The following is a 14,747-nucleotide window of genomic DNA, read 5'->3' as shown; positions in this document are numbered from 1 at the left end:
TGTCATTTTATGGTACCTAATAGGGTGATCATGAAGTAGTTTTTTAAACTAAAGTTTAAAGTTGTAGTTTACATATTTGCCAGCAACTGAATATCAATACTATGATTATTTTCTATGGTTTGTTGAAGAAACATATTTAAATTAGAAACAGACGTATACATTGTGCTATAGAATCATGTTTAATGGCTATTTTATTTAAGGTAACAAACCTTTATTATTAAAACATAAGCAAACATTTTCATTCAAAGTTAAACTATATAGCTATTCATTTATATAATAGCTATGCATGTATTAAAGGTAATGGGTCATCTGACATGATATTTGTAAAATTGTGTCCACCTTTGGCCATCACAAGAAATATTTTTAATAAGCGACATGTAACTAGCTTTAAAATGAACTACAATGTGACTATTCGACGTTCTGGAGCAGTTATTATTTAAAAATCCGTTTTGTGGTTTTCTCATTTATATGATTTGTTCTTGTTTTATATAGGAAAAAATAGATTTTCCCTTAAATTAAAACAATATTTACCATAATGTTAGCACGATAGTTGATGTTAAAAGGGAGAGGAACACGATATAGCTGTTTGTTTGGAACTACGGCTTTTGCAAGAAAAAAGCCCTGTTTAACATGACTTTTCTAATATCATGATTATTGTTGGCTACCACACCAAGATTTATAATACACCACATAAAATAAGTGTTCACGTGAGCTATGCATTTACGATATGACTTTTGGGGGAAGTGGGAGAAGTTGTCAGAAAAGAAATTTAGAAAAGGTCGGACTTCTTTTTAAATCCGTTTTTCGTAAATATGGCTACGCGGCTTAATCATTACCTGTAGGTACACCACAACGCATGAGCACACAGGTATAATTTTAGGTAACATGATATGTGAAAATATTATCTATATAGATTAGTTTACATATCTGGTAAAAACGTTTTATCACAAGTACGTTTTTATTGAAACCAGTTATAATAATAAATCTCAATGGCAAAACCGTTATGCATTTTAAGGCAGCCATTTTCAGTTTCAATACCTACAGTGGGAATTAATGTGGTATTAACTTTCAACTTTCAATATATTCCACCACATGGATTCTAGTTAAAGACGCCCTCTATTATCAATTTAATTTTTATATATAATTTTCATGATTATTGTCATTAAATGGTTATATACCATCATTTTAAAACATTTGCTGATCATAAAAAGGAAAACATTAAGACATAAGATTATTTATTTGGATATAATTTGCTTTCAAACGGGCTATAATATAGCCATATGACGTTTGGGGGACATCAAACCGGGACAAAATGTGGCCGCTCTACTACATGCTCAAGCCGACTCTTAGATCTTGGGTCGTACCTCTTTTCAAATGGTTGGAACATGTGTGTTGTAGACCTCCTGAATGATTGGAATGTTGACCCAAGGACTCAGCGAGCCTCTTACTGGATAGTAATACCTCATAGTGCATTGTAATGAAACAAAATCAGACACTTTGTTTTCGGATATTTTTCATTCTGTACAAATTTAATTTAAACATGTATAATATATACAACATGTACAGCTGTTTTGTCTAGATTGCTATATTCAATATAGCATATGCTATTGGTATGCATTCAACATAACATAAATATTTACATTAAAAGTGTATCTCTTTGTTTAATGCATTTACGTGTTTATCAATATATAAACCTAAACTTACACGACAAAAATAATCTTAATTTTTTTTAGAAAATGTAGCTGGAGGAAAGACGGCATATCAGAGTTCTTATTATTCTGGCTATTCTGAAACATCTGCCAACAAAGGATGTGATGGTGATAACACCCAACAGACGTGTATACTCACAAACACGAACCAGCCCTTTACCTGGTGGGAGGTGGATTTACAAAAGTACTACTATGTCAGTCAAGTGTGGATCTACTTTAGGACTGATTGTAAGTAAAGTTTTGTATAGTGTTAGCTTACCTACTTTCTTAACCAAGCGTGGTTGTTCGACTAATTTGCAAGCGATAACGTTTGTATCCATATCATAAAATAGCTTTTGACTTTCTGAATGTCGTGTTTCTTTGCATGCTGTATAACACAAATGTTAGATAAACCAATCGAATGTAATGGTAGCAAGCACTTTACCCAAAGAATAGAATATATCATAAGGATCTGTCCTTATTCAACAATCTAATTTTGATCTGAAATATGCCCATTACCTCTGTCGTTAGGGGCTATCACCCACCGAGTCCTCCTCAGTCTCGTGACCCTAATGTCCTCTGCGATAGACATAGGTGCACACCCATCAACGCAATTATATGTGAAAGACACTGAACATGTAATAGGAGCATTATAGATAAACATATGAAATATAAAGAAGAAGAAGAAAGAAAAAAAACCCCAGAAAGAAATGAAATAATAACAATTGGGACATGTTGGCTCACATTTTACATGCCTCTACGAGTGTAAAGAACACCAAAGATAACTTAGTAATAATATTAAAATATTTGTGGTAGATAAACAAATAACATATATATATGTATAAAACGTTGTGAACACTAAATAACTTCTATTGTTTTGTTAGACGTGTATGCGTTCCACCGTGCCTCAAATTTCAACCAAACTTCCTTAATAGTTAATAGTTGGAATACAGCAGTGCTTATATATAAATGGGACATCCTGGGCAGTTGGGACATAACTTTTTTTTATTATTGTAATATATTTTATGACTGTTATTATTTATGTAAGTTTGTGTAAACTGACCTTGATTGTAATAACTTCGTTCAGTTTTCAATGTTAATTTTGTATTAAATTTTTTATCTTTATTAATTTGTGAAGACTGCACCTGTGAATACTTATACTAAGTTTCAGAACTATCCTATCAACATTCGTCCGGACCCATCATACCTGCCATATCCAGTATGGCCTCTACGTAACTTGCCCTTGCATGTCTTGTCAGACACCATCAATAGCATGTTGGGTAGTTTCTACTGAATCCATTGATGCCTGCCTTCCTGGATTTTGCATGGTGATTAATTGTCTATTCAATTGTGAAGTCATTAGTCTTAGTTCATCACTTCGCCCTTGTATGCACAGTACATTTTGTGCAAATATTGACATTGGTCACTAACAGTCATCTCTTGCATCACTTCAGGAAGAGCTCTTCCCTATAATGGGCCCAGTTCTGCTTTGATCTTGTGTATCATTCTGTTCTTTTGAAACTATCAAACAGCAGTCTTCCCTAGACTTACAGAGTGAGTTTGTGCCATTTTCCCATTTACTCTTTCAACCAGAAATGACTACAAATGAAGGGTATCTAGCTGAGGCCTCTTATTGTTTTGTTGTTGTTTTTTGTTGCTGTTGTGTGACCCTTACTTGAGAAATACCTGTATACATCCACCAGACTCAATCACAATGTCAGCGAAACTACTGCCACACAGTATTTTACAAAGAGCTCCCACATATGGGCAGACTGTAGAATATACCAAGTTGTACAATAACATCCTTGAATGAAAACAATGATGCCACACAAGCAAAACATGCTTCCTTAGCCACTGCATGGTGAAATATTACTAAATTAATGTGTAATCTTAATCAACAGGTCTAGTAGAATTTTGTGATATGCATAGCACAAGCTGAATTGTGGAGCTCTTTATAATAGGCAAGTTATCCAAAGTGGACAGATATCGTGTGATACCAGACGCTGTGGCAAATAACCACCTAGCCCAGCCAGGAACAAACCGTAATTGAGCTCTACGGGACAACCAGAACAAATATTAAATATACGCGTGCTTAACAACCTCTGGCACAGCAATAGTTGTGTCAAGTATGGTTCAACATGCTGGCAAAATATGTCGCCAACTCTTGGGGTTTGTAATCAACAGCGTAGTAGTTTTCTTTTCTTTGTTTTGTCTTTGTTACAGTTTGCTCCATGGGAACAGAAGAGCATTTGTCGTTCTTTTCCTTGACTACAATGCCATTTGTTGAATGTTGTGTTCCAGCTTCAGATGGAGTCTTCTCCTTCAATCAGAATTGTCCCAACTAAAATGTATCACATGATTATGTTCTACATACATTGCCACAGATAACAGGGTATCACTTTCAACAATGGCAGTAAACATGGCAGTCACCAGTTCGAGTAAAGTGGAATAGGATTTATAGTGGTCAAAGTGATTTACGATACTGACAGTTGCAATGTCTGACAGGTGTTTTGGCATTTTCCATCGATCACACTTCACAGCGTGGTATACATCCTTTTCTATGGATGTAACTAATCTCTCTTATGTTAGTTGAATCCCCAACACCAATGTCAGATATCATGCGTGTCTGGAAATTTGATTTTCCGAGACAGAAGAAAATTAATGGAAGATGGCCATGCCATTTCCTTTGAATCCCTATATGCATACATAATGCAACGATGCAAAATGATAACAACTTCCTCCAGTCGTCTCTCTACTGAAGAGACCGATTCAAATGTGGTTTCCAGGACCTGCCCAATTAGCACCCCATCAGAATATACAAGGTCACTTATGTTGCCAAAATGTATCCTCGGACAAAAGTACTTCTTCAGTCTGTCTTTCAGCCCACCAGTCTTGTACTGAGGGTTGTAGAAATCTGGGAAATATGTTTGAATAAACAGACAATATCGTTCTTGTAGCATTGTCATCAGTTCAACCTATGATCCTCTGATAATGTTAATTTGGACATAATCACAGTTATGCTCAAAGACTTTGTCGTGTGCGCTCTCTTATCATTAGTTTCATCTACTTTGAGGTTCTGTCATTATATTTAAAATGGAAACTTTTGTGTCTTCATACTGGTTATTCATTCATGATTACATGTTTATTTTAATATCATTAGATAACAGTATTCAAATACATTTCCATCCATACCTCATTTGCTTCACATTACCAAATATATGTTGACAATATGGACTATTATGTATTAATAATTGTTCATAACACTGGTCGTATTGGACCATACAAAATGCAAGAAAGCTGCAATTCCCATATCAAAAACAACTGAATTTTACTTTTGTATGAATTAAGCTTCCAAAAAAACCCATTCACATAAATTCCTTCAGTGGGGAGGTTCCATGATCTGGCCCACGAACTATAGACAACTAGTACAAATAAATCATCTTTAAACTTATACGCTCACTGGAATTCAAAACACTGACACCTATGCAGATATTTATGCAGGGGTTTGTGGTTTTGGGACATTGGCAGGAACAAACATGCATTGTGGGTTCAGAACCCCCTGAAAAAACAATACTAAAACCGTTTTTTTTTTGCGCTCAAGTATAGGGTTTCAACACCCAAAATCCCCTTCCTGCACAAGCACCTAGAATACAATGTGTTTATATTGCACAGCTACCAACATTTTGGTATACTGCATGCATAATTATGTACTATATACCTGCATAATACACAATACAAGGCGATGTCACATTTTAATAATTTGGCTCAAAATGAGGGGTAGTGGTGCCATTATGACCTTATTGTGTACAACAATCCAGTTTATATAACAACTGGTATTATTCCATACTGCAGAAAAATTTATGAGCAGATATTTAGATTCGTACAAGTGACTTATTGTTGTACTTATAGTTGTACATTAAGTTTATTGATATTATATTTTGAAAAATAACAGGAAAAATATATCAATTTTTTTTACGAAAGAAGGACCTATGAATATAATAACATCTTTATGGCTGTTTTAATATGCTATATATGGATTTATGTTTCTATGGAATACAAATAAATAAAAATATAGTTATTCAAAATGTAGCAAACAAAAATGCAAACCTAAAAATCATGGCATAACAGTCCAGACTAATTCAGGCAAACTAAGGATGCCTAGAAAATGTTCATCATTTATGTTCATCATTCTTCTGCTCACTCGTTTGCAACGATATGCAGCTTTTTGGCAGCAATACTAATATGAATACATGTTGTTATTCAGATTCTGACATTTTCGATTAATTTGGGCAAAAATCACCCTGTACAAAAATGGGAGCCCGTACGTTGATATCAAAGGCGGTGGTATGTGCTATCCTGTCTGTGGGAAAGTGCATATAAAAAATCCCTTGCTGCATTAGAAATAAAATGTAGTGGGTTTCCTTTGATGACTATATGTCAAAATTACCAAATGTTTGACATCCAATAGCCGATGATTAATGAATCAATGTGCTCTAGTGATGTCGTTAAACAAACCAAACTTTGCAGTTGGTTTATAATAAGTAAAATACTATACTCATTTGCCTGCCATACCACTTTTTTTTATGAAACTCGTGAAGAGTGTTTGTATCTGACTCGCTTTCGCTCATTAAATAACAAAACTGTTCACTTGTGTCATAAAAAAATGGCATGACAGGCAAGCTCGCTATATATTAGTCTAGGGCCATTTGTCAACATAAAATCTCCCGTGGGAATTTAACGAAGAAAGCAAACAACATACACTATTTTGAAGGCTACGCCTTGGAGATTTAAAAAAAAAATGTATGGTGTAATTTTTTTCCTGACAGGTTCAAGGTCACATGTCAAGGTCAAAGTTCAAGAATTGTTAAATACAGCTTCAGGGGTTTGATAACGGAATCAATCCAAGAAAAAACATGTACATATTCAGTCAAATTAATCATACGTAATGTATGTTATAGTTGCATCATCCTTTTACAAGTGCTTCGTCTAGTTACAGGAGGTAACTAGCTTGTACCACGCCCTCTTTGCCATGCCTTCATGACGTCACGACGAAGTGGTGTAATTTGATTTTTGAGCGCATATTTCAATTTGTTTTGATTTGTTTACGAGATAACATGTCTGAAATATTTTATCTCTGGGACTACGACATAGACGATATTACGTTGTCACAGATCGGTAGCATAATGGAAAACGAAGCCACACCATTTGACGAACTTTCTAACCATTCTTTAACCCAAGCTATGGATAAAAACGACGTTGAGACGTGCAAGCTAGAATTTGTAATGTTTAACATGCAGTCGGACATGATACTGCCTATGGATCCCATAGATGAAAATAAGAGATTTGCAGAACCGGTCAACGACAGTGACATACATAATTTGCTTTCCGATACCGAGAGCAAAAACACGCGTAAAAAATACCAAGTGGGCTGTTAGAGTGTTTGAAGAGTGGAGAAAACACCGGATGGGAGATAATGTACCAGCACTTAAAACTTTTACCATTGATGACGTGAACACATGGCTGAGCAAGTTTGTGATGGAAGCTCGCAAAGTTGACGGCATACAATATCCACCTAAAACATTATATATGATTATGGCTGGCCTTTTGCGAAGTATGAGAGAACGTGGCAATTACATAAACGTTTTGGATGTGAAACAAAACGAATTATCTCCTTTCCATACCATACTTGGTGCACAGATGAGCAAACTTACTTCGCAGGGACTGGGGACCAGTGTAAGACAAGCAGAACCGTTGACTGAAGATAGCGAAAAAATTATGTGAGAAAAGGGTGGTTTTGGTGACAGCTGTGCCCAAAGTCTTTTGAACACTATCTTTTTCTACAACTCTAAACCTTTTGGATTACGTGCTTGCAACGAACGTCGAGAACTGGGAATAAAACAGATAACGGTGGGAAGTGGCCAGCAGGGTTCTTACGTAGAGTTTCAAGGTAAATGTTCCAAAACCTTCAACAGCGGTCTCAGGCATCGCTTTGTTCAAGCTATCATACTGGTAGTGGCTTACCTATCTGAACTTGACCAACTGTACCTGTCAAAAGTCGAAACGGAGCTTTTTATCGGCGGCCGCTGGTATCTCAGGTAAATGGAGATATTCGCTACGGCACAGGAGTAAACAAGTTACGATCGTTGATGAAAGAAATGTGCACTACAGCTGGTCTTGAAGGCAATTTTACAAACCATTATGGTAAGCATACTTGTGCAACACGACTCTATACAGCTGACATAGAAGAGCAAGAGATAATGCGAATTACCGGCCACCGTTCGCTAGACGCAGTTCGAAAGAACAAGCGACCGTCGCAGACCATGTTGGCGGACAATTCTAATAAACCAGATCCACCAAAGAAATTTAAAGTTGAAAATAAACCACAATCAGTATCTTCATGGGAAAAGCCAATAACCCTCAGTGGTGTGTCTGGAACCGCACCTAAAACATCAGTTATGACCTCCAGTTGTGTGTCTTCTAATGCGCCACCAACCATGGTTGTTTACAAAAACTGCATATTTAACACTTACTAAGCTAAGTATTTTATGACTGAACCGTGCGTTCATACGATGAAAGTAACAGTTATTTACTTTTATTTTTTATTTTTCAAAATAATAATTACTCTTTATTTATTTTTTAGTGATATGTGTTGCCTTAAATTCTGTGAAGTGAAGGATTTAACGCGATTGAACTTTATTTTTAAGTAAGAGGAACAATTATTCTAACAGTTTTCTTTTTTCTTTATTTTTTAATTTATATTTTATAGTTTTGCTGTTGAAGAAAAGAATTCTATTTTACTTTTACAGTTTTATGTTGCTATTTTACTAGCAATAGTATTAAGTTTTAAAACAATGTTATAATTAACTTCCTGCTGAAATGTATGTGACCTGTGGGCGTGACTTCCTTCAGCCATTCAACAATCGCTGACGTTAGGCCAGACACGCCCGTGGTCTAACTATGGGATACACCACGGGTAAGATCAAAGGGACCGACACCAAAGCGTGATACAATTACTTGTATCCTAACATATTTACATATATTCAAGGTCACATGTCGGGGTCAAATAGGTTTGATAACGGAATCATTCCAAGTAAAACATGCACATACTGAGTGAAATTAATAATACATAATGTATTTATGTATATACTAAAATGTTTACATATATCCATTATTCCTCAAAACTCTAAGGTCACATGTCAGAATGCTACTGTAATAAGCTTTAAAATTATATATGTTGCCAACTTTCTTCATTAAATACCCACGGAATTACAACTGGCCCTGGACTATATAGGCTATAACCATAGTATGGTTTTAGTTTTCAAAACTGGTTTCTCATATATAATTGTGTGCGTGTGCGTGTGTGTACGTAAGGAGGGTGAGTGTAGAAAACAGTTTTGGCAAAAAGAGATGATGTGTTGTGAAATTTAATACAATTCGATCACAAATGTATGATTTAAAGAGACTGTGATGTACTTCCATGTTAGTCCTAAAATGGACGGCAATCACAGGACTGTCATTTTGGGTTTGTATTCAATGAAATATCACATATCTTAGTGTAATTTGTTTGACTAGTTCGTCACGTTTGACAGGCAGGTCATTTTATGACATTAGTATCAGGAAATACAGATATGTGGGAATAATGACCACAACCACCACCACCCACCCCCACCCCAATCCCCCAGTTCCAGCCCCACCTACACTCACACCCACTATGGCATTTTTTGATGGAAAATAAGTTATAGTTACATTATCCTTTTACGAGATATACGTCTAGTTGACCACCGTTATTGCGGAGTTGAAAATGGGCAGCATTAATAGAAAGTTAATAGATATTAAAAAAATAAATAAATAAAAAGTTACAAGCCAAAATTAAAAAGAATTGACTGCTCGGCCGAATATTTATATAATTTGGAGCATTTTAGAAGGACAGTCCAAAAATAATTCGAGAAAGAAAAGAGGATCGGACTATTTAATAATATTTAAAAAAAAGAAGAAGTAATTTCGACATAAAATTTTGAATGCAAAACTAAACGTTTAATGTCAGATCTATATGTCCACGCGAGTGGCCTCGTTAAGGCCGTGTGGGTGCACAGCTTATAGGGACGAGATGGGTTGCATCCCGTCAAGAAAACCCCTAGATTGACAGTCATTAGACGTTGAAGGTGTAGTGCTGTATTGAAATACATATCTTGAGAAGCCGGATCCGTCTGAACGAGAGAGGGCATCAGACTAGGGTTTAGTCCAGTCATGGGTTGGTATAGTGGTGCGGACGGGCCTGACTCTGGAGGATACGAGATGGTATCACTATAAAGCAAAGTCTAGAAAAGAGTAGTAGGGACCGACTCTGCTTCCTATTTCTTCTTAGAGTGGGGCAGTCAATCTTCCAGTGCTGCTAGGACAGACTCGGACATGTAGACTAAACGTGAACAACCGTGGCGTTCTGCAGAATGGCCGTTATACGAGTCCCGAAAAAAACAAGTCAACATAGTCAGCCGGAGAAATGACGTGGAGGCAAGAAATCGCGATAAAAAAAGAATCCAACCTGGTGGTGCAGGCTGTCGAAACAAGAAGCATTCCAGCAATTCCAATGGCCGCATACATCCCAGCAGAAAACTTCATTTCGCTGACAGAAACAACGAAAAGAAGGATCCCCAAGTCTAGCACACGAAAGCACGTGCAGTGTGTACAAACGAAACAAACACGTCTTACCACGTCGAGCCCCAGACTGGGAATGTGATGCGATGCAAGCACACCAAGCGAGCACTCGACCGACTGAGCTCACCGAGTCGAGTAGGATCCAGCCCAAGCGGGACTAGGGCCATGGACGTTGTTCCTCTAACTAGGTCAGGGCCGGGTCAGTAGGACAGGGCTGGGTCAGTAGAACGAAGTCAGGTCAGGAGATCGGGCCAATAGGACGTTGCACACAGTACAGCAGCCAGTCTAAGTAGGTCATGGCCAGTGTAAAGAGGTCAGGGCCAGGTCAGTAGTCATGGTCACGGTACAAGGTCATCAAGGCCTTGCTACTACTTCTGTAATCTTTAGCTGTTGAGCTGGTGGCAATAACTAAAATGCGTAGTGCCCCTGATTGGTATAATTTAGCTTGACACTAATTGTCTGACTGCTAGCCTCTAATTAACTAAAGACTAAGTTATTGCATAAATGGCAGGTGACAGAATAACAACCGAATCGTATGTGAACAGCTACATATATAAACTGCTTTTGAATATAGTTGTAAATGTTCCACTATAACAGTATCATCAGGCAGAACAATGATTATGACGTGACTTAACCGTTAATGACATTGGGGACGACGGCATGCATATAAAGTAGCGCTATAATTATATTTTTAATGTTTATTTAATAAACAGTTAAACTTCTTTATAAAACATTCCTCTTTTAAAATGTTTAGTTGTCTTAGTTCGACATTTTATATAAAAAGGAATATATTGAATTTGGTGTCTTCCTCTCTGGCACATGTTGGTAGGTGTGCATTTAATGGTATTACAGTGAGTACCGGATTTTGTCTTTGTGTTCTGTCACACTTGACCAAAGGTACTCAATCTGTCCAATATTTTATTCCTTGCAACCCGATCATGTAATAAATTAATCGTCATCCACCTGAGAGAGAGAGAGAGAGAGAGAGAGAGAGAGAGAGAGAGAGAGAGAGAGAGAGAGAGAGAGAGAGAGAGAGAGAGAGCACAGTGAAATAACACAAACAATCCTGTAATGCGCTTGTTCCGTAGATTGGGGTTAATCGAAATATCTTGGACTACTTTTTCATGCATAACATTAGCACGTATTGAAAGCAGCAATAAATTTCAACTTGGAAACATTGAACAATAAACATTAAGCAGGTATTGGTGAAAACACCCGGAATGTCCGTTTACTACCTGCAAAAGTTTGGGCTACAAATAATAAACGCTGTCCCGTAACACTGTATTCTCAGCTTCGACCAAACAACCTTTCATCCCCAACAACACCACCACACGGAAACCACCCCTGGTTTAAACAACAGGCAGTTGGTGTAAAGAAACTTTCATCCATAACGAAACGAAAGGCTCGTTGTATTGGTTTTCAACGTGGCTATTTCACAAATCATTCTGTAATTCAAAAATTATCTGACAATCATGTTTCTTCAAACAAAATTATCCAAATAAGTGGTCATCGCATCTTGCAGAGCAATAATAGTCAATCACAAATTTCCGAAACACACCATCGTGACATCACCTCTTTGATTACGTGGATGTCAATGATCCCAGCCGGCCCAAGTAGACAGAACCCACATACAAAAGCACGGCAGTCTTCGAAAAATAACAACACACGACCTGTAAATGGCGTTGTCTGCTCGATATAATAAATAGAACTCGGAATGTTTTTTTACAAGGGCCAAGGGATGTAGACCGATTTTATTTTAATGCGGCGATGCATTGTATTAATACAGCTAATTTTGAATTTGAATAACGTCCCCCCCCCCCCCCCCCCTGCGCATGCTGTAACCTCACTGTGCTGCAGGGGTGTAACATTATCTTCGAGAATGGCCAATACAGCACAAATCCCTTTTTTTTCTTCGGGATACAATTAACATTTTGAATAAAAGTCAGTATCTATCTGTGATATTTGTATTTTTGCATAGTTCTTTACACTGTTTTTATTTAAATCTTTAATTTTTTTATCGATGTTGATCATCACTTTATTTGTTAGCATTACCATAGTTTGACACCCAATAGCCAATGTATATTTCGTACTGGTGTGTCGTTAAACATTCATTAATTCATTGAATAACGTCAGTTTTCCAATGACGTAACTTTGCATAACTTTACAATAACAATCAACTGGGTACATGACATTTCCGTTTTCAGAACGCTGGAACATTCTAATGCAAAATTGCTATTTGAATGTTTTTGTTTGAGAATTACTATTTTTGTTATTACTAAATTCTGTTATTAAAACAATATACTATTTACGAAATAGATAATTAAGGTAAGATATGTTATATTTAGTATTTACTTTCTTACTGAATGACGCAATCGAATGAAAACAAGAAGATGTTTCGTATTGCCTGTTGACATCATTACTAATATTAGGTGTTTTATTAATCAATCTGTGTATTTTAAATATTTCTAAATAATTTATTAACGCACTTTGTTAGATAAAATTTCGCTGCTTTTGTTTTTTGCGTTTACTGATTTATAGAAATAGATACTTTGTTAACATCAGTTGATGTATTCATACGCCAGTAAAATTAGGTCATGGCTATACAACAAATGCCACGGTAATTGTAGGTGGGTGATAAATAGAATGCTAAATTCATGGCCGTTTGTTACCATTTATCTTATAAATGTTTCTAACTCGCTTTCGTTCGTTAGATACGTTTTTAAGCAACTTCTTGTGAGATAAATGTTATCAAACAGCCCCTCTTTTAGTATCGTATCCTCCATTAACATTTTTGGTGGAGAACAGTCTACATTGGATCTAACTTGGAATATCTCATTATTTCTAAATGTTACTGTGTGGCCCTCTATAATGTGTGGACAGGTTCTGAAGTTATTTTGGTTACATTTAACAACTCCGGTATAGCGAGTTAGAATCAAACCTTGCCTTCTTAAAAATATTCTTGACATAACGGTTTTGTCGTTTACTTGTGATAATAGCATACGAATTCCAGACTAATTTCATTATTGTTCTAAAATCCTGGGATTGGCTTATAAGTCCATGGACACATTAAATGGTTATAAGAGATTTGGGTTGACACAAACGCTATTGATTTACGTCCATGTTGCTCCTTTTTGCGGACAGCTAACGGTTGTCTTCTCTCAAACTGTGTTCACTTTGTTATTCCGTCTTCAACTAGTGATCTCGGATAGCCTCTAATTGTTAGGAAACTGTCAAAACACAAGCCGACACACACAGATGCGCGCGCACACACACACACACACAAAATAGATAGCATATCCAGTTTATTCTAAGTATGTGATATTTGTTCAGATCACATCCTATCAAAATGTGATAATGTTGCAAATTAGATGTAAACATTAATCGAGTTCACGACACTACCTGTATTGACAATTAAGCAAACGTACTATGGTGACACTCCACAATTGACATATGTATTCATAGTCATCAAACAAACACATTTTAATAGCAACTTACTTTATACTGAAAACTGTCCAGTTTTTATAAAACAAAAAACGTTACGCAATAGTTTGTTTATGTAAGGACATCCAAAATAACATCATTCAAAATTGACGATATTCGCATTCACAAAGATACCGCGTCACATATGGTTACATCGTTTGAATATGGAGTAATGCCTGACTGGCATTGAAGTTGCGTATACAGTGTACAAAAACACGCTGTATTAAGCTGTAGATTATATGATAAAGACATTATTACACTCGTATATGATAAATATAGTATTACACTTGTAGTATGCTGGCCAGAGGCTTGCATAATACAATTTGTATTCCTAATATATGAAGATACAGAAACACACTATGTGTGTGTGTGTGTGTGTGTGTGTGTGTGTGTGTGTGTGTGTGTGTGTGTGTGTGTGTGTAAACAGACGAGCTTTCTTTAGTCGATAAATCGCTTGTGTATATATAACTGGCCGGTCCCGGACAAAGCGTGCATCAACTATTATGTTTTTTATATCGGTTGAGTCGATACGTACACCATACCTACCCGTTTACAGATCTGGTACATGCATTACAAACTTTAATAAAACTAAACACATTTCGCTGAGCACTTAATCATTCGTCTTATATATGAGCGATAATAACGTATGATTTAACCTAGTATAAACTGTTTTGATTATCTTTCAGATGCGGTTAGGAGGAACGGTATCCACGTGTATACGTCTAATTCGTCAAGACAGGGAAACGCTGGGTACGACTGTGGTCAGGTTACAGGACAGCCAGATGGATCTGACATCAATGATGTGACACGTATTACATGCAATAATGTGGCAAGATATGTGACAGTGTACCAAGCCACGAATAATGGAAATGCTACCGCTATGGATTTTTGTGAGGTTGAAGTTTATGGTATGTACTGTTCTAA

General features: G+C 36.5%; 1 protein-coding gene across 1 annotated transcript in view; it reads left to right on the top strand.

The window, feature by feature from the left end:
• Positions 1–1,733: 1,733 nt before the first annotated feature.
• LOC121392596 (multiple epidermal growth factor-like domains protein 10) overlaps positions 1,734–14,747 on the top strand; it is a gene marked incomplete at both ends in the record, with an annotated part of 31,225 nt that continues 18,211 nt past the window's right edge. Inside the window, 2 exons of the mRNA XM_041523741.1 lie at positions 1,734–1,937; positions 14,510–14,731. Of these exons, the coding sequence (XP_041379675.1) occupies positions 1,734–1,937; positions 14,510–14,731 (426 nt within the window). The remainder of the gene's footprint in view (positions 1,938–14,509; positions 14,732–14,747) is intronic.

This window comes from Gigantopelta aegis, unplaced genomic scaffold, assembly GCF_016097555.1.
Source record: "Gigantopelta aegis isolate Gae_Host unplaced genomic scaffold, Gae_host_genome ctg4135_pilon_pilon:::debris, whole genome shotgun sequence".
Lineage (NCBI taxonomy): Eukaryota > Metazoa > Mollusca > Gastropoda > Neomphalida > Peltospiridae > Gigantopelta > Gigantopelta aegis.
This window is presented reverse-complemented; position numbering and strand designations above follow the sequence as displayed.